General features: G+C 45.6%; 1 protein-coding gene across 1 annotated transcript in view; it reads left to right on the top strand.

The window, feature by feature from the left end:
- The first annotated feature begins 6,290 nt into the window (after nucleotides 1–6,290).
- MGRN1 (mahogunin ring finger 1, E3 ubiquitin protein ligase) overlaps nucleotides 6,291–20,612 on the top strand; it is a 39,520-nt gene continuing 25,198 nt past the window's right edge. Inside the window, exons 1-3 of the mRNA XM_009872174.1 lie at nucleotides 6,291–6,401; nucleotides 8,964–9,052; nucleotides 14,624–14,770. Coding sequence (XP_009870476.1) covers nucleotides 6,309–6,401; nucleotides 8,964–9,052; nucleotides 14,624–14,770 — 329 coding nt within the window. The 5' untranslated portion in view covers nucleotides 6,291–6,308. The remainder of the gene's footprint in view (nucleotides 6,402–8,963; nucleotides 9,053–14,623; nucleotides 14,771–20,612) is intronic.

A 20,612-nucleotide genomic window follows, 5' to 3' on the forward strand; every position in this document is an offset into this window, starting at 1 on the left:
GAGCGGTGCCCGGGGCTGACACTGGCTCTGCCCGGGGCCCTTTCCCTCCCTGGTGGAGCTCCCTAAAGCTGTGGTGTAAAGTCGTCTCGGTGCCCCGTTTGGCTGAAATGTCAGGGTCCAGCGGCTGTGTGCCCTGAATCTAATGCTCGAGCTGTTGGTCCGTCCCGCTGTCAGTGTCTGTCGCCACTCGGCTCAGTCGCTGCCCTTTGGTTGTGGCAGGGGGGGGAACTGTGTTCTGGAAACGTGAATGCAGCAAGTCATCAGCGTGCGGCAAGTGGAGCATCTGCTGGTAAAGAGGAAGTCCTGATGGAAGTTCAGTTGGGACATGGTAGGAAAACTTGGATCTGGTGGGATATAGGATGGAAAAATTCCCACATGGCAGCCGTCCTTAACTCCTGAAAATGGCAGTGGTTCTCACCTAGGAGCTGTCGAACCAACATGGCCTACATACATGTTAATTTTCCAAAGGGAGACTTTCTGAAAAATGAGTTGTCATCAGTGCTACTTTTGTGAAGTTAAGATGAGCCCATGACTCACCTTGTCTTAGACTGCCTTTTGAGAGTGGCCTGGTTTAACTCATGTAAAGATTTACTCTTTTCACAAAACACGTCATCGGGGAAATCCAGATGTTCGTTTCTCCTACGGTATCCATTCTCTTTCAGTTTTTTTTTCTCTAAATTTCTGTTCTGCTAGGGGTTTTCCAGGCAGGCCGAAGAGTTTGCAGAGCAGCAGTTTGGGTTCCCTCACTCTCGGGTACAGGTGCAGCATAGGCTTTTCATTCAGGGACTTGAGTTCTGCGTGTGTCTGATGACTCACTGGCTGTGACATCCTCAGGGCTGTGTGGTAGAGGGAGATATGTCGCCCTATTTTGTTCGAAGGGGATGCAAGATCATCCTGCCATCGTTACACCGTGTCCTGTTGCAGGCTGGCCTTCAGCAAGAATGGTGGTGTGGAGGAGGTGGAAGGGGGAAACCTACCCAGAAAAATTCTTCAGCTGTGTTAGCTCTTTTAGAAAATGTAACTGGCTATTTTTTAGGGGCTAGTTTCTTAGGCTACTAGGCATGGCAGATGTCACTGCTAGGTTATGGCAGGGCTCTGGGTGTCCCTTGGACGGCTCGAGGGCTTTCCCCATGTGGGAGCCTGGGTGGATGTGAGCTGCCTGCTAAGCTGTAGCTGTGGTACCATGGGCCTTGTTGGCAATTTTCTTACAGCGTAGAGGTTGCGCCTGATTTCTGTTGACAGACAGGAATTGTAATGTGGACTGGATTAATTCTAACCGCCTTATGCAACAAACATTAAACTGCTTTTTTTCAAATAATCATCCTGTTGGTTCTATATTGTTGTAATTACTTCATTTAATGGAGTATTGAGTTTTAGCCCATGTGCTTGCCAAGGTAACCCTGTCACACACGTGAGGCTGGGTTTGTGTGTTCACATGCTGCCAGGAAGGGGTCTGTTAACTTAGATTCTGACAAAGTGTGTTGCACGCCTGAACTGAGAAGCTAATGCTTTCAAGCAGCTGATTAAAGAAAAATGTTGATATTTTCTTTAAGGGCTTTGGACACAGTTAGATGCTTGTTAATTTTCTGTTGCTCTTGCTTGTGTTTCTGAAAGCATACTGGCTTTAGACCTTTCTCTTTGCTTTCTTCAGATTTATCTGATGAGGATCCTTTTGACTTCAGGAAGGGAGAAGAGCTGTTTAGGCTCGGGATCATTCTAGGCAAAAGTAGAGGTCATGAACACTTCTAAGGTGGAGGTTCAAGGAAGATTACTAAACACCAAAACATTAAGGGCTGGTAGGATGACAACCCTCCCTCTCTTCTTCAGGTGGAGCGTGTTCAGAAGGACGCTGTCTCTTCTGCTCCTGCAATCCTAAGTGTGTTTGGCTTGAGGCTGGAAGGATTGGCTGTGACTGGTACAAAACCTGACAGCGAAGATGACTGGAAGTGAGTGTGTGTGGTTTTATTTGGTTTCAGGAAGCCAGCTGGAAGCAGTACAAAAAGTTCTTAGGCTAAATGGTTGCTAATTTTTTCTAACATGACACTGTCGCTGCAAGCCCTGTGCTGCTACTGACTGCCTGACTAGAAGAAGCCGCTTCTCCCATCAGCTGCGTTAGATGTTTGGATGTGAGCACTGGAGTGTTAGCCAGTTGCCTGGCTGCTCAGAGATTGCCCCTGAAAGGCTGGAAGATGTATCGAGAGAGTGTTACCTGAGGTTACCCGTCCCCTGCAGGCCAGTCCATCACTTTTTACGTTCTTTCCCTCCGAGTCTCTGGTTTAAGCAGATTTTGACTTGCTGGGAGTGCCTGGGCACTGCGATGGTCAGCATCAGTTTGCAGGGTGCAGGATTGTGTTCTGGAGGAAATACGTCACCTCACAAGAAGGACATGTTGTGCAAGGAAAGAAACACCAAACATGTATTCAGCCTGCCTGTGGAAAGGACCACAGTTACTTTACCAAGTCGTACCAAGTGATGGCACCTTGTTGAGTCACAGCTGGTTGCAAATGCCGTGGTGAATATTCACTTCTTGTTTATTGACTTTTGATGTGGTTACTGCTGGCTCTGTGGAGGAATGAGCAGGCTGTTGTGGAAGCCACCTTGGTCTTTATGAGCCAGTGTCCTCTGAAAATGCCCTGCTGAATAATTCTCCAAGGCTCTGGGTGTGGATCATCTGCATTTCCTTTCCTGCATCTGGGGGGCTGAAGCTGCTGAAATGCTGTAAGGTGACTCCCGATTCCCCTCTCTAATCCCTCTTCACTGGTACATTTTAACCTTTCTTGCTTGCTTTGTGGACACTGTGCTGGCATTGCGGACACCTGACCAGTTGGAAGGGGCTTAGAGAAGGGCCCAGTTTGTACAGAGGAATTAATGCTGCCAGGAGATGGGCTAAAATTGGGTAATCTCAAGGAACAGTCATGATCTTCGCTGTGCTTCTGTGCTTGAAGCAGCAAAACAATCTGTTCTTGCATGCAGTCTCACGATGCTCCTATTGCTTTAGCAACCAGTGAGCAATGCACCAGTGTTTTCCACAACTCCTTTGTCAGCTCATCTCTTGTTCCAGTGAGCTCCTCTGCAGTGTGGAGTTGGGCAGGGAGCATGTGCCCTTGAGATAGCTCTTCTCTGAAGTAGGCTCTTGAAAAAGAATTCCCCAGACATTTTCGGCAGGAATAAAAGGAGGGAGGTTACTCCTCTGTGAAGTGGAACTATTTCGTTGTTTGGGAGTGATGCTTTAATCAAAGAAAGAGCGTTTCTGAATAGGAGAAGAGTACCCAGAGTGGTACTCAGTCCATCACCTTGTTCTCAGCTCGTAAGCCATGTGTTGTACTGTGGCAGTGTCAGAAACGCGTTCCTGTATTTCTCATGTAGCTTTGGTTCCTCACCCTCTCCGCAAAGCTCAGTGGAGCAGTTGTCTCTGTTCCTCCGGCTGTAGTTTTGCAGAGGTTGTAGCCCTGCGCTGCTGGTGACAGCCACCACCACCTGCCCCTGACCAGAGCGTTCCTTTCCTGCCTTCTCCCCAGACACTCAGGAGCACCAGGCTGGTGCACTTACGGATCAAAAGCAGTTACTTTTGCTACTTGTTGTTGGATTATATTTAACCCAGCACAGCGCTATGTTCGTGATCACATTTGCTTCATGATTACTTTTGGTGGCCAGCAGGGATGGGAGATGAGGAAGGCGCGGTGGCCTCATCAAGCTGTGGTGCTGGTTCAGGCTCAGGCTGTGTTTAGGACTGTGCTGTCAGTCTGTCCCACTGCGTGCTGTGGTAGTGAGTGTTTGGCTGAGTAATTAAAAAGGACTCAATTTCTATCACTTCACTGTTAATTCTAATAGTGGAGTTGGAAATAGAACCTAGAGGTGAAGCAGCAGCAGGATTTTAATTGATAGATAATACATGCAAGCCTTTTAGAGACGCTAAAAATCATGTAAGATGTGACCAGAAAAGAGGATGGCTCATTTTTTCCTTCTTGAAGATTCTTTGTTTTTTTAGTCCTTGTTATGATATATACAGAAGTGCTTTCTTACAGCATTTTGTCTCCAACTTGGACAAACTCTTGAGTTGCTTGTGACAGTGGTTGGGAAGAATAATGCATAACTTTGGTCTTGCCTTGAGAGCTCTGGACTCAATGTGATCTTGTAGCAACTGGTTTCTGAATGCTTGCAGTAGAAACTTTTTTTTTTTTTTTTAGCTGCTGAAAAACAGTGTTATAAATTTGTGAAGACAATTTACTGCCATCCTTGTTCGTTAGTTGTGCTGTTGAGACTGTTTATGTGGTGGCTTTTCTATCCATGGTAGCACTGGCAGAGCCCAGGGGTGTTCTGCTCACCAGCATATTCCCCCTTTGAGGTCCTCAGAATGATTTTCCTCGTGCTTTTTGTGACAGGCACTGACTCTGCGTCTTGTTTGCTTGTGAAGGAAGTGCCGCTGGGTAAAAAAACACAACCTCCTTCACATTTCAGGAGGTGACTTAGCAGGAAGATGAAGGGAGCCTTCAGTCTGAATGTGGAATTAAAGCTGTGCTTTCCAGTTAGAGAAGTAGGTGGGTCAGGCCTTAGGATGTCTTGTTCACAGGATAGAAGGGAGCTGTCTGATCCCAGGCAGCGAGCTGCTGCGGTACTGAGAGGTCCTGCACAAGCGTCATCGTCTTCACAGTTAATCAGATAAAATGCTCCAAAACACACTCTGACTTGACCCATGAAAAATGCAAAATTGATTCCCAAACCCCAGTGCTCGTCACGCTCTCCTGAACCTTAGTAGAAGCCCAAACCACCACAGCGTATCTCGGGTGGAGAGGCTGTGTCAAGCTAGCTGTGCTTGGAGACGGTATGCAGATTAGATGTTTAATTTGTTGCTTCTGGGAGGGGTGGGGAAAAGTTGGCTGTCATTTGGAGCACCTACGTTTTGTTATGCTGATTCTGTAGGACAGATCCCAGGTAGATTGTGGACCTGTGCTGAAGTCAATTGTTATATCTGGAAAGAAGGACGTATTTCTATAATATACAAACATCTGGATGCCTGTAAGCTGAGCTCAGCAATAGCTGAGCACTACTGTCATCATTAAAGTGCTACCATCTGTGCAGAGTAAGAAAAGCTTTTCTTGAAGCATAAAAGAAAAAAGCCTTAATGGAAAAAACAGAGCCATTCATGAAAACCTGTCCATTTCAGAGTCAGCTGTGCCTGCTCCTAGCTGGAGGGACTGCAAATCCTTCCATAATGCCTCCGCAACCGTTCAGATGATTAGTTACTGCTTCTGTAATGACTCGTTTTAAAACAAATTTTATGCTGTCTATGCATGGCACCTAGGGAAGTGAATGTACGTTTGGCTCAATCCTTTCATCACACACATGAAAACCCTCGCTCTGAAACTTCAAGGGAAATGACTTGGGTGGAGCTTCTTATTTTAGTTCTCCTCTGATACTTATTTCTCTGAAATTGTAACTCTGTGAAGTTCATATTTGAGAGTGTTTCCCTGAAGTCTTTCTAGGAGGAAGCTTCATTTGTGATGCTCTCATACAGCTGAATTGATTCAGTTGACTCTGTAGCTAATGTGGTGCTCCAGAATCTCAGTGATCCTGCACGTGCCTTGTCTCCTGAACTTTGTGCTGTTGTGCATCACCTTAAAGATGAACAAAACAAATCTGTGGTGAAGCTTTCAGAGCTGAAGTTCAATTTAGGCAGTCACAGGCCTTAATTCTTGCAGACATCCATGTTCCTGCGTTGACAACTGTCAGTGTTACCATGTTCAGCATCAAGGCTCCTAGTCTCTAGCAGTCACAGTAAAGGTTTTGTGTGGTTCTCACCCTGAGATGTGGGAAGAAGAGACGGGAGGGAAGGCAAATTTTGACCAACAGGAGCCCGTCTGGCTGTGCGGTGCTTTGCAGTGCAAGGAAGCTTCCTCCTTCTCTGAGCAGGTCAATGGTGTTTGTAGGACTGGACTTCACACTGGAAGGTGGAGAAAAGAGGAAGAATTCGTCAGAGTTGAGCAAATTGGAAAGAACTGACTCTTACTGCTCCCTGTCCCTTCTGTGGAAAACAAGTTAAAAGGGAATTATCTCCACTATAATGATTTATTCTAGGGCTTGGTTTTCCCTTCACTCCGGTTCTTCCTGTTGGCGGTGGCCATCAGCACTGCAGGAAAGGAGTGAGCTAGCAAGTATTTTCTGTCTTGTGTTCCCTTATACTTGTGAATTAAAAACTGCACACACCAGCTGTTCTCTGGGAGTCACTCATTTAGAGTTTGGGGGTTTTTTTTAATTATTCCATTGTGCTTTGTTTTTTTCTAGGAAACTACTTTGCAAGTCACTTCTTTATGGGAGGCGAAAAGTTTGACACCCCTCATCCTGAGGGCTACCTTTTTGGCGAGAACATGGATTTAAACTTCCTTGGCAATAGACCTGTTCAGGCAAGTTCCTATATGCTGTTTATTTTATTCTTTTTTTTTTTTTTCCTGCCTGTTTTGGAAAATCTGGTTTAGGGCTTATAGAGGAGGATAGCAGAGACCTGAGAGACCCTCGGTACTTGGGGAGCATCATTTCAATCTGAGCTGCAAGAGCGTTCCCCCACCTAATGTCCCAGCTTGCTCATTGTCATTTAGGGCAGAAGGGAAGTGGCAAGTGAAGAAGGACAGGGACTCAGGAGCACAGATTTTGGGAGTAATTCTGGTTGCCTGCCTCAGCAAGTGTGAAAACGTGCTGCTGCGAGGAGAAGCCTGGGAAGCAGATCTCCTCTCAGAGCCTGAACTTTAGAGGGCTCCTGGGCACGTTGGATGGATTCCAGCTGGTGTTCACCATGTGCTTTTCTCTGTGTAAACGAGTGGCCTGACTGGGTGTAGGGCAGCATTTAAGAGGGCTTTTGCTATCTGATTTTTCGTTTGCTTTGTAACCTTGTTGGGCTGCTTGGAAAGTCTCCTTTTGTTTTCCCAGTTGGAACACGGAGGTTATTTCCAGGCCCACAGGTTTCTTATAAGGTTGTGAAAAGCTACCTGCTCAGCTTGTTTTTTTATTGTTAACAGGGAGCAGCACTGTTGTGAGGGACAGACAGGAATTTTATGCAAATGCTATGTTTTGGATTTCTCATGCATCTTGGAACTGCTTAGAAAGAACCAAAAGGTGATAGAATAGGAGGCCTTTGGAGGTGTTTTGAGAGTGTTGGAGGGGAAGGGGAAAGCACTGCTTGCATTGCCAGCTGTTTCCTAGTTGTTTCTGCAGCTTCCAAACATGAAAACGAAAAATTGGTATCATGGTTCTTATCTTCAGAAAAGCTGTGACTTGGTTAATTCATGCTTGTAGTGCTCAGCAGTCCAGTATCCACCCCTGTTTTACAGGTAGGGGAAACTGAGGCAAGATGACTTGATGTTTGAATTGGACTGTTGACAAGTGTTTTTCACTTTGTGAGTTGTCCTTGGGCTGTGCCATTGTTTTTTCTCAACATCACAGTTAGTGCCCTACTCTGCAAGGCAGGACAAGGGAGAATCTGGGAAGCCCTTGTTGAAGCAGGAAGTGCAGACGAGGAACAGAATAAGAAAGGAGGGACTTCAGGTGGAAATTGTTCTGAACGTAACAGTACTACGGAGGCGTGGGCATGCTCAGCACGTACCCTACGCCTTGTCTGAGTACAGGGCCTGTGCAGGGCAATGGTGAAAAGCTGACTCCTTCTCCTTTGCTCTGCAATGTGCTCTGCACAGCGCCCTGACCAAAGCAGGAGACGCAGCGGTTTAGCAAAATATCCCACGTGCCTGTGGCCGGAGGGACTAACCTTGCAGACTTAAATTGCCTGCATGTCTCAGCCTGGGTTTCCTCGCAGACATCCCAGCACTGAATTTCATCGTTTCTTCAGAGGGGAGTGGGTGAGAATGCTATTAACACAGTGGGATGTTTGCCAAATACATTTAAAAGAGGGAGGCTGTCATGGCCTGTAGTTTGCCTATGTAAAGTTAATGCCCTTTGGCAGCTCTGATTAATCTTCAAGGAAAAGAAAACCACACTTGAACACAGAGCAGCAAAACTGCTTTCTGGATGCGGGCCAGGTTCTCACTTTGGAGTAACTGAGGTCTTGACTGCTCTGTGTAGAGCAATGCTACCAGCCACAGCGCCAAACAGCCGGGGTGCAAGGGATGGAGCTGCTGCTGCCCTGTGAATTCTCTGCTGCATATGGGGTCTTCTGTGGCCTTCTTGAGTCAACCAGGAAGCAGCACATTTTTCCCTCGTGCTCTGGCTCTTGCCCCACCAATGTGTTTCTGTGGCCTGAGCAGACAAGGCTGAAGGGCTGTGGCTTGGAGCTGCCCTGAAGCTCAGCTGCAGCATTCGGCTGCCTGTTTAGTGAACTCCTCCTTTCGAAGGAAACATGTCTGCTGGTGAGCCCTCGCTGGAGACTGTGTGACCAGTAAGGAGAACTACAGTCTGAAGCATTATTATCCTTTATTTAAAGGACAATCTGTGAGAGAAGGTCTCTTGACTACACAAGAGAATGAGGCCCCCTTTCCTTGTCTTTCTTTCCTTTTCCAGAACATTTGCCCCATTGTTTCAGAGTAAAAAGAGTTTCCCCCAGTAATCCAGGGCTTGGCATGCTGATTAGCAGGCAAGTCACTGTTTGTATGCTGTAATGCACATGAAAGAACTGCGTTTCTTCTGCTCAAGTTGGAGGTGGTTTCTTTAGTAGAAAGAAAAGCTTGCAAGAGCAAAGCTTTCCAGACTAATAATCTGGGGTATACAAAAAGAGCTTGTGAAAATGCATTTTCTTAAAATGCATGCTCCAGATATGAGCTATTGCTCATATCCAGGATTTTCACCATGAAAAGTATTTGATTTATCTGTAAATAGAATTCTCTATTACTGTACCTTGTGGCTGTTGTACTGACAACCTTTAAATGTAAGTATTTCTTGGTTTGGGTAAATTGTATTCCAGGTAACATGTTGCTGCCATTTGTAGTATAATAATAGGAGAATTATTTGTCTTTCTGTTCCAGTTTCCCTATGTAACTCCAGCTCCACATGAGCCAGTGAAGACACTGAGAAGTTTGGTCAATATTCGCAAAGATTCTCTCCGACTTGTAAGGTAATGTTGTTGCCTGAACTTTTCATTTTTTTTCAACACAGCGATCTGTCATCCAGAGCCAAACTGTACTTGATAAGGTTTTGGAGAAATAGCTGATTTCCAGATCCTTATTGTTAGATATGCCCACAGGTTTCTATGATCAGAGCTTTCAAATGTGCTCCTTATCCCTAGACTTGAGGAATTTGTGTTTTTCAAACAGGACCAGCCACGTATCTGGCTCTACACGACAGACTAGAGTGGTAAACAAAACCATGAAATCACTAGCTCATACGGACGATATTAGTCAGGTCAGTAAACCCTACAGACAGATTCCTTTCTGCATTCCTGTGCAAGGAGAAGACAGAAAGTAGCTGATTCTGTTGCAAGTCACAGGCTGAGAAGACTGATTGGTCTTGAGTGAAACTTCCTCAGGTTTCTTCCGCTGCCAAGATACAGTCTGGTCCTGATGTTCTGCCTTCGTTTAGACGGCTTGTGTCCCATGGGTAGGGGACAGAGGTCCAGATAACCGTGGAGATCTGTTACCTTTCGCTGGAGATCTAAACCAGCACTAGCTGGATTGAACACTTTGACCTGCGGCTGCCCTTTTTCAGACAGATGGCTGAAGTACAGGGACGCACTGTGCAGTGCTTTGTTTTGGTCGGAGCGAGCGGGCAGATGTCCAGGCAGAGCACTTCTCAAAGAGCCTAGAGTCGTTCGGCATTCTGCGTTTCAGGCGCGGGGCTGAAGTACTGGCAGGGGGCCAGCTTCAGCTCTCGGCCGAGGTGGTTCTGAGAGCATGGCGTAACGTGAGTAATTCTGAGTCGTAACCACACAAAACCCTCAGTTTTGTTTTTATGTGAAAGCTGAAAGTTGTTTTGTTTTGTTTTAAAATGAGCGATACCTGTGGTTTCAGAACTGATTGAATGGGAAAGGAAGGAAGAATTTCTGAAAAAGTAACTTTTGGTAAACTGCTCTGAATGCTGTTTGACTTTTTCAGCTAAAGGGTGAAGTACTTCCTTAGGAAAAGTCTTGCTTTCTTCCTGCACTTGCTATGGAAAGGGTATTTTGTTCTCCTTGCAGGCATCCCCGTGAACACTGTAACGTATCTCAGAAGGCAAATGGAAAGTGGCTTTTCCACTGGAAGAGACCTTGCTGTGAATGGAGGAGTTGGAGGGGTTTTGTGTGTTCAGTTCTGTTATTCTGCTTTCAGTGGTTGCGTGTCCTGTCCCCCCCAAGCAGAGTTGCAGCTCTGGATTATTTGAAATGTAGTGTCTGCACTTTGACAGCGTCTAGGTTTGCATCCGTCCAGTTCCTGGTACTATTGGGTCTTTCTCTGCCTTGTGAGCTCTCACAGGCTCTTGAGCTACTGCTGCTGTGTTAGTGCTAACAACACCACCACCACCATTATTTAATTTTGTACTGATGTAAACTCAATGAGATTTTTAATTTCTCGTCCCCAAGGGCACATTCTGTCTCATGCTTTTCTACCGTTCTGGACTAGAGGCTTTTCCTTTCTCCCTCTGGTTACGTAAAGACACTTCATGTCTTATTCACAACCAGTGGTTGAGGCTCACACATTGTTTCCAGAACTTGTATCCCTCTTTTGGCTCTGGGTTGGAAGCTTCGCTTCAGAGCTGAAGCACTTGATAGACTGGGACTTGATAGGCTGCTTACTCTTACCTTGAAAGCAGTTCCAGTTGCAGGAGGAAGATCAATTCGTGAGGCGATGTGTTTCATGGAAGAGTTGCATCCTGGGACAGCCTCTCTGCTTCAGTGTGGGCTTTGGATAGCACCGTGGAACAAAAGTGGTGAAAGAATTGGCAGCTCTAGTAGTTTGAGAACGTGTCTGAAGCAGCATCAAATCATGGAGAGTAGTGAGACCACTGAACATTTTGGATAAGGGACCGAGGGGAGGCAGGTGAGTCGCTGTGAGTGGGAGAAGGGAAATCCTTTCTCTTCTCTCTCCAGCACAGTGAGGCTGACCTTGATCTGTTGGTCCTGCGGTGGAGGTGGTGAGGATGCTGGGCCTGCAGCTGGCTGTGCAGCCCTGGAGAGCGTTAAATTGTGTACAGATCTCTGCAGAACCCCCAAATTGGAAAACCTCCTTCTGATGATGATCTCCCCCCATCAAAGTAAATACTAATAGAGATTTCAGATAGTTCTTACTTGATTTAGAGCCTGCTCTAGCACTGTTGTAATGCATATCTCACAATACTAAGTCAAGCAATACTTGGCATTTATCCTGCTTGTCTGCTGAGTTGTTTGTCAAACTTTTTAATCTCAAAGGATGACATTGGGTTTGACTCAACCTATTTCTATAAAATTGTCATGACTGCTGTTAATTATATTTTTATCTTTTAATTCTTTAACAGACAAACAAAAGGTTCCAGAATTTCCATTGTTTTATCCAGAAGTGATGTCAGACCAGGTGGCCTCAGCTCCCTTGGTCATCCTGCTTTGCCTTTTCCATCATAACGTTGGATCAACTATTTGTTCTCAAAGGTGGTCAGTCTCTTCTGCTCTATACACGTGACTGTGAAGGCTGTGTTATTAACTTGTGTGCATGACTGAAAGCACACCTAGCAAAGTCACTGGTTTCTAAATTTATGCATGCATCCATGGCCACCTCACGTCAACACTGTCTGAAGGGCTTGACTAAATATACACTGGGAACTTCAAGTGCAGGTAGAGACAGGAGAACTCTTGAACCACTCCTGAACCACCTCCTTGTCTGCTATGTCCATTGCAAAGAAAGAAGGAATGCAAAATGTGTGACTTTGTCTTGTTACATCTCACCATTCCTGCACCTGAAGGTGGAACATGAGATGTCTCTGCCTTTCACAGCATGCTAGTTCCTTGGTCCAGCCACCAGCTGGCATAGCTGTTCATGCAGCCTTTTCTCACCTGAACTCCTTGCTATGCAGCAGACGATTTTCTTACCCTCCAGCACCAGGCATGTTGCAAGAGGAAGATGCATACACAGCCTTGCTGTGACTGTTGCCCTTTAGGCCTGCGTTCCTTGCCCCCTGCTCAAGCGGTGCAGTTCCAGGCAGACAGGACTCTTGACTCTACTCCTTTCCCAGCAGATGCATCCTCCAGAAACCTTCTGTCCAGGCACTGCAGTTAGTACTGGCCCCTCGGTGGTGTCCTAGGGCAGCAGATGTGTTCTAGTCTTGGTTTAACCCCTTCTCAACAGGATGGAAGCACGTTCTCAGTGCTGGCAGGGAAGTGCAGAGGTGAAGCTGGGAGCAGGGGGGTGATCTGGGAACCCATATGCTTTGCGTGGCTTCACTGAGAAGACAAAACAGGCAACAGTTTTAGCCAGGACATGTTGCTTTTGTGTGATCTGCCCCCATCTCCAGACCTCCCACCTCGTTACTTTGGGGCTGTTGCAGGTATGTGGATCTGTCTCATCAGTCTGTAACTTGTGCGTGTGTCGGGCCTCTCTATTTTAATACCTACTTACAAATGCAGTGAGTATAGGTCTGGGAATAGTCTTTGTCGGTGCTTGCCTGGAAGGGGGTGCTGGTTCTCTCCCACCCTGCCTCTGTGACAAGTGTGTCGTAGCCTGGATCCTTCGCTGCCAACCTCAGATCAACGGAACGCAGTGCAGCAGGAGACAATTTGCAGAAGCTTGTGCTGCTGCGTTCTTGGACACACACAACACTTGTGAGCAGATTGTTGCCATCTGTGTTCTTGGGTCAGTCCAGCACAAAATGTTGATGGTACCTCTGTGTTTTCTAGGCCAACCTGTCCTGATGGCTAGAGTGTTTCTTGTTTACAGCCTTCAAATACCGTGATTTTATTCTTCGAATGCAACTAGCTTGTGTGAAAATACTATCTTGCTCTATACTGTATATTATATCCAGGCTGCTGGAAATGTTCAGGCTCTCAGTTCTCGAGATTTGTCTTCTTCTGTATTAGCATGTTGATATATTCGAGCTTGATTTGCTGTTCCGACCTAGGTGAACCTCTGGTAAAAGTCTTGTCTGGAGCTTTCCAAGTCCTTCAGACAGGAATGCAAGTGTATATGCTAGAGTGATGCACTAGGGTTACATTAGTACAAGTATGTGTGTTAGGTGTTTGATTATATTGCTCTTAAATTTTATTTTGCACCTTCTGTATTAAATTCCTGAAGCTGAACATTTCATTATTTTTCATTGTGGTGTTAAATAAAAATCATACCAGAACCCTTTTAATTAGACAGCAGTTATTGAACTCAGGAAGTAAGGATTCCCTTGACAATTTTTAGATTGAATTACGGAGGTATGCCCAGCCCATTTCTGAGTGTTTTCAACACTGCAGCATATTCATTGAGGCTGTTAAGAGAAGGGAGAGGCCAACTGATACAGTGAAGTCAGGGATGGTGCCAAGCTTTTCCTGAATAGTTTAGCTGCTTGGCTTTGAACCAGACATTGTGGCAATTAAAGTAGTACCAATAGGCAACTGAGGCTGAAGCTGGGCAGCAAATTGTGTTGTACACCGCTCAGACGCAACCTGCTGCTTTCACCGTTCCTACATGGTGTGTGAACTACCAGTGGTACTTACAGTCAGAGGATTACGGTGGGATTTGAAATTACGTGTGAGAATCTGCTTCTGCCCTGCCGGTGAATCGCGCCTGTTCTTGTCTGTTCCTTTGTGCTTCAAAGCAGGGGAGCTCTACTCATGGTGTGTTGGATGCTTGTTCCAGGATCTGCTGGTCTCTCTGGCTGCTCCTGGCACACCGTAACTCACTGCTCAGCCATGGCCGTAGCTGTTTGCGCTGGAGCTTGCTTCACAGCGCCTTTGTCATCGGATTTGTTACCTGCCTTTTCCAGCAGGAGGGAGAAGGAGTAGTAGTGGGCAATGGTGATCACACAGTGGGATCTGGCTCTACAGTAGCCCATAGCCAAGCTATAACTGACCTTTATGTTAATTGAAATAACTTCTAAACTCATTCTTGTGTTGGTTATTATGCGTCTGTTATGCAGTTGAATGTGTTAATTTTTGTTCATATGATAGATGCGTGCAAGCTTCAGTCATTAGCAGCTTTGAAGGTTTCATTGGTGAAACCATTGATATACATTTAAGGGGATTTGAAGTTTCTGATCTAAATAGCTTCTTCTGTGTGGTACTGGAGGTAGCTTTTGTTGAGCTTCAGGAGTTCTTTGTGTTACAGAAACCTTGGTTTTCGCCTGTCATGCACAATTTCATTTGCAGAGTTAAAAGCATTAGGCTTTAGACTTCACAGGCCTGTGCAGGATTTCTTTAGCCCAAATACTGAGCCTAATGTGAGGATTTAAAAGGAAGGACTATGTTTCTTCTTGTAAAGATTCATTTTCTTGCCTCATTCTGTGTCCTGGCACTGTAAGGCTGGATGAGATCCCTCAGCGCGGTTGTTTCATAGTTCACTTCAATAACTTCAGTCAGATTTTGGAAGAATCTTCCTCAGAGGAAAGAATGGAAATCTCATGGAAAGCCCCAAGTGGGGAAGCCCAAGGTGCCTTGACTGCCCAAAACCACCTAGATCAGTGCACTCTTGTCCTGATTTCCAGAGTGATCTTGCTACTATCGCATAAATATATGCCATAATCCTCTGGTGTTGTCTTTCAGGTATAAAGATGATGTTGACAGTCCTACAGAGGAGAATGGGAAGCAGAAAGTCCTGTACAGCCTGGAGTTCACATTCGACGCAGATGCCCGTGTTGCCATCACAATCTACTGCCAGGCTACGGAAGAGTTTGTTGGTGGCATGGCAGTGTAAGTCCTGGGCTTGTGGACGCATGGAGGGGCACAGGAGATCTTGGGTGATGATCCTGTCAAACATCTCATTAATCACCCCCAAGGGCAGTGCTACACCAGATGGTGGAGAGAGAATTCTCTTCTTTTTCTGTTTTGTTTTATGTATTCTGATAGCATTGAATATTACTTTCACTTCCCTCCCCCACATAGCAAATATCCTCTCTTGTTCCCTTTCCGGTTTGTTTTTTGGGGGTAGGGAAATGATTGTGTGTGCAAAGGAGAGGAACTCACAGCTGTATGCTTTGTCAGCAAGATGTTTTATGAAATTAAAAAAAAACCACAACTCCAAACCAACCCACCCTTCCCTTCGAATTCTACCTTTCTATTTCCAGATCACATAACTCACTGAATTTCTGTGTTCTCTGTGACGGGAGCATCTGGGTCACCAAAGTAAAGTTCAGGCTGACATTTACGTAGCGGATCTGTGGAACTGAGGCCCACCCGAAACCCCTTTTTGGGGTATGTGACCACCTCAACACAGGCTGTTGTGAGATAGCTATCAGTCAGCTATCAGCCGAAGCCCTGTCCATGTGTTTCCTGCCAGATACATGTACTAGCCTTCGGCTGGCTGTAGAAAGAGTGGTCAAAGCATCATCTGCGGAGTGTTTCTCTTACCCTGGTAGTGCATCCCGACCAATTTCAAAACCTTTTAACCTAAATCAACACGTTTAAACCATTCCAATCAATGCTGTATTCCATAAGGCTATGAAAAATTTCCCTTCTGTTAAGAGCTAAGGTGGCTGAAACGTGCTCGCCCTGGTGTGAATAGGGTACCCGTGAGCTGCTCGTACGTTGTGGCAGGCTTCCGATGGCCATGGGACAAAGGATTCTTTTTGTTATGTGGCCAAAGGAAGATTCAGGCTGCAGAAGCTCTTGGCTTCCTTCCTCGAGTAGAGGCTTCTGGCTGATCAGCGGCTCTGTGCACGTCGTGCTGATGGCTTCTGCAGTGGTGCTCTGGATCTGGGGATAAGCTTCACGTTTTATTGAAGGGATCTGCTGGGGTTTCAGCAGAGAGAAAGATGTATGACAAACCATGAAATGGCTTATGTGTTTTGTGCAAAGTATAAACGTCCCACTAATGATCAATGAATAGTGGATTTTTAGAAATAAGATGAGCTTAATGCTCCCATCCAGATGTGCGTTCCTATGCACTGGAGGATATCCCGATCCAGAATTTTTGTTTAGGCCTCTTCTCTTCTGTTGAAACCTGTGGCTGTCTTTATTTTGGGGAGGTAATAAATTAGCTCCTTTTAAGGAGCTTGAAAACTACCTCTTGACAAACTCTGAAAACGCTTTCATTGAGATCCAGATTTTCCTGAGCAGAGCTGAACGCCACAGGACTCCTTAGAAATCCTGATAAAGTTTCCGTATTCTGTCTCTTAGGTCCTTAGGTTTCCTGTGAATTTAGTGCTAGTGAAGGTGTTGGAATGGCAGCCTTGGAGATTGAAGTCCTCTTTTCCTAATACAGGTACAACATGAAGAGGTGCCCAATGTCCCTTGCGCTGCCCTGCAGTGATCCTTGGGTTTTAACCTAAGAAAGAAACCACCTGTGAGCTGATGGGGAGAACCAAGGGCCTCTATGGTCAGGGTGGATGTATTTACATTGCCAGGCTTCAGCTGTGGCTTAAAATCAGCAAGGCTGGTTTTTAAATCATTGAGTTTAATCTTGTTTTGCACATTCGCTTGTTGGTTTTCCTCCAAGGAGAATTTGTTCATCACCGGTCAATAACAATGAAACATCTGCATTTACAACTTGGTGTAAGCTTCATATCGAACTTTGTGCTGCATTTTACAAAGAGCTTAAGTTAATTTAAAATGTTTTTTTTTTTGGACTCCCAGTTTCGCATTTTGTCATGCCAAGATGGCAAAAAAGGAAGTTATGTTAAAAAGTGAAGATACTTTTTTTCCTTTTTTTTTTTTCTTTTTAACCTGTGTCTTGAACCAGGCTGTGTTTGGATAGAAATGCAGCTGAATTACCCCAGACAAGCAGCATAGCATTCTTCTTGGTTAAACTGTTCCATGTTGGACTCTCGAGTGACCGTCTTGTCAAGTTGTGCCTTGAATAATAATTGCTAAATGGAAGTATGACAGTTACCAAAGATATCTAACTGTTTCTGGACAGAGGGCGTTTTCAGTCTTCTGTAACCAGTAGCTCTCCTCTCAGAACTCTGGTGGTTGACTAGAGGAAGAAAACACAGTTTCTGGTTCACTTAAGAACACATTTTACTGAAATTTAGTGCCAGGCACTAAGCCAGTGACTGTCACCAGTGCTGTTGTCTGTTCTCTAAAGCTTATGCAGCAAACACAAACTACCTAATTGCTTTTTAAATTTAATTTGAACAATTCCTGTGTAGGTTTTCTGAAAGCTGTCAACTGTCAACTTCAAGGGAAGATACATTTAAAAAAAAAAATCTGAATTTTTTTAATCCACCCTGTCCATGGTTCACTGAGAGATGGATCTCTGTTCAGGTGGCAGAGAAGAAGCCTTTGCTCATGAACCCTACCTGCCTCTGCACGAAACCAGGATCAGGAGTCAGCACTCGTTACCTCGCTAACGAGATGTGTCTGATGATACTGTGCTGCCCTGCTAGGGTGGCAGCAGTCCCCCGTGTGCTAAACCTTTATGTCAAAAGTCAAAGCACTCAGATTCAGCTCTTGCTTCCACTGCTGGCTTTTTATTTCATAAATCTTACTTTAATTTCTCCATAGTATAGGAGTGATGAACTGTCTGTCTCTGCTCTGGAGTTCATGGGCAATAAATGTTACACAAGTTGCAGGGGTGGAGGGGGCTGCACCAGAAGCCAGGTAACCTTCTGGACGGCAGGATCCTGATTTCATGCAGATGTGTAGGTAATAAGGGTTGGGGGAGGTGAGATGCAAATAGAGACTTTATAAGCTGCTTTAATTCAACCCAGGCTATTTTTCCATGCAGAAGTGGCTCCCCGAGCACAAAGCACGTCTTGGGGCTAGTGCAGCTGCCCGAAGTAGGCATCTCTGCTTCTCTGGATTTGCTGGCTGCTAGTAAAAACCTTTTGAAGCTCTGATTTCAGCTTTGCAAAGCAATTCTGAAAGGGCAGTGCTGTAATTACTTTTATTTACTCTTCAAATTCTAGTGGAAAAAAAAATCTGGGCTGCATTCTTAACGCTCTGAGTGGAGCGAGTGCATTTTTAGTGCACTGATAGGAATGCAGCTTCCCTCTGCCTGGGCTGGTATTTTTTCCTTTTTCTCAATTTCTTCTGGTGCTAACAGCTACATTCAAGGAACAAGCACTTGCAAAAGCTGCGCTGTGTATAAATCAAAACCTTATTCCTGTTGCTGTGTCCAGCACTTGATTGGGAAGAAGTTGCTCTTTAAAACAAAATGCTTTTTTTTCCACTCTCCTAAACTGATGCTAAATCCTAAGATGGGAGAAACTTTCTGGACCCTTGTCAAAAGCAGAAATTTTCTCCTAGTCCCTGGCCTGCAGCATGGCTCCTTAGAAGTGCTAAACAAGTTATTCTTGCTTCTCTGCTGAAACAACCACTGAACCTGATAGTATCAGCGCTCCTGCTCATGTGAAACTGCTGCTCCAATTTGGGGTGAGAGGAGGGAGAGGAGGTGGCTCTCCCGAAGCAGAGGCGTTGCTTGTCGTAGAGCCTCTGCCCACCTACGAGCCTCGATGCTCTGTGTATCGTGGTCCTGCCTTCAGGATTAGCTGCTCTCTGTGACCAAAGGAAGCCAGGAAGCTTCCTCCTGGAGTTGTTTGGGCTCCGTTTTTAGAGCCGGTGGCTTTATCAGTACGTGTTGCCTGCCCTAACCTGTCTCGAAGGAGCATTCAGCAGACTTTCCCAGATAATCATCCTGGGAGATGGGCTCAGCTAGGATCCCAACCAAGATCTTGGGAACACGTAGCTCCCAAGTGTTGCTGCCTCTTGCCCTGAACTGTTGAACTCAGTTCCACGGGGAGCTGTATCATCACCGCTCTGGGACTGCAGGTGACCAGTAAAGTCTGGACAAGGCAAACGTGTGGCTGTTACTGTCTGTAGCGCTGTGTTCACCTCTGCAGCCCCATGCCCAGAGGGAAGGTACCCAGCATTTTCTAGTGCTAGTGCAGATATCTGCCGAAGCCTCTTGGATGAAATGAGAATTGGTTTAAATCCAGAGGGACTGCTGCTCTCAACTTGTGAATATCTTTTGCCCGGTTGTTTTGTGGTGAGCCGGAAGACTCTTTAGAGTAGAGCACTTAGTTCTCAGAGGACCAGCTTCTGTGTTACCCCAAGGGTAACAGAGACCAGATCTGCCTGTGTCCAGAATCTCTTTAATGGCATGGAATTAGTAGTGAGCTGCCTCTGAACAGCTCAAAACCCCCAGTATCCTCAGTTTGGGTTTTTTTTGTGGTCGTGTCCATTTTCTTTGTTTTTGAAAGTGGGCAAACTGTTTCCCTGTGCTTGTGTTTCCTGTGGCAAGCTCCTCCAGGGAGCTTTAGCACAGTGTCTTCTCGAAGGATCTGCTCGCATCTTTGGTTAATGGTGAGTGAGCTCTTGAGGAGTTGGTCTGAGATTTGGCTGGCTAGGAGAGAGTGGTATTTCTCAGCTTATCCTTTCCTTTGGCTTCTGTTTCCCAGCAGATGGGTACAAAGCTGGGAAGACCCTGGTTGGAGTAACCATCCTAACAGCTTGATTGCCTACCTGTGAGGACAAGCTTTATATTTCTCAATGTCACTGAGACACAGCAGTACCTGTCAGCTTCAAAAATGTCCTGCAAACAAAGAGAAATTTGCTGTCAGAATCTGTGATGCTGCCTAGGTTTTCAGACCAGCCAGCAGGAGAGGCAGCTCCGTGCCTGCGGTAGAGGCGATCAGCACATGCAGCAGGGAAGGGTTCAGCCGTCTCGGCTGAAAGGTGAGCAGAATGGGCCCTGTGTAAATGGCATGAGAATCTCCACCTTAGCATATGGGAGGCACAAACTGTATGGGAGCATATGGGAGGCCTTCCTGTATTTTTGGTAGTGTTTCTTTTATCAATAAAAATCACTTTGAGTTGAGACACTAGTGATTGCCAGTAAGAATGTGATTTTCCCCCCAGATAAATGAGAGAACGCTCCGCATTGCATTTCCCTTGCGGGGCTTGTGGTACTCCTCAGCAGCTGAAGGACTCTCAGTTAGTAACCTGCCTCCTCCTGCAGTAAATGGTTCATGTATTTGTACCCTTAGATGTCCTTGGTTTAGGAGACAGGTGTGTTTTTTGGAAGAGGCTGCAGAGATGTTCTCTCTTTTTGTGTGGATCCTTTCCTTTTCTGGCAAAAGCCTTGATGTGCACGCTTATTAACCTGTTTCTGGGAGGGCCCCTGGGACTTTTCCAGCTGTAGGTATCCTGCTGACTAGCAGGAAGGATAATGTAGTTAAAATACGACCGAGGTGGTTTTTTCCTCAGGGAAAGAAGTCAAACCAGCCCTGTAGTTGGAAGCACTTAAAACAGCCAGCATTAAAGACATGAGCAATCCAGGCAGATCAGGAGCTGGTGATAAATATGACATGAGAGGTTTGAGTTTTGCAGCCCATTCTTGTGAAAAAGATCTTACTCTTTAGACAGAAAAGGTTCTCTTCCGTATCCTAGTAATGTTATCAGCTACTGTTTTCTCATTGTAAAGAGAAAACACAAAGAAAATAGGTCAGTCTAGCTCTGTGATCTTTGCCCTTTTTCAGGGCTGCGTTATTTGTGTTGCTGTTGCACAAATGGATGTACTGGCTATATATTTTTAAAAAAAAATCTCATTTCCTTGTTTGTTTTGCAATGCCTGCTACACTCATTGCAGACATCC

This window comes from Apaloderma vittatum, unplaced genomic scaffold (genome assembly GCF_000703405.1).
Source record: "Apaloderma vittatum isolate BGI_N311 unplaced genomic scaffold, ASM70340v1 scaffold36200, whole genome shotgun sequence".
NCBI lineage: Eukaryota > Metazoa > Chordata > Aves > Trogoniformes > Trogonidae > Apaloderma > Apaloderma vittatum.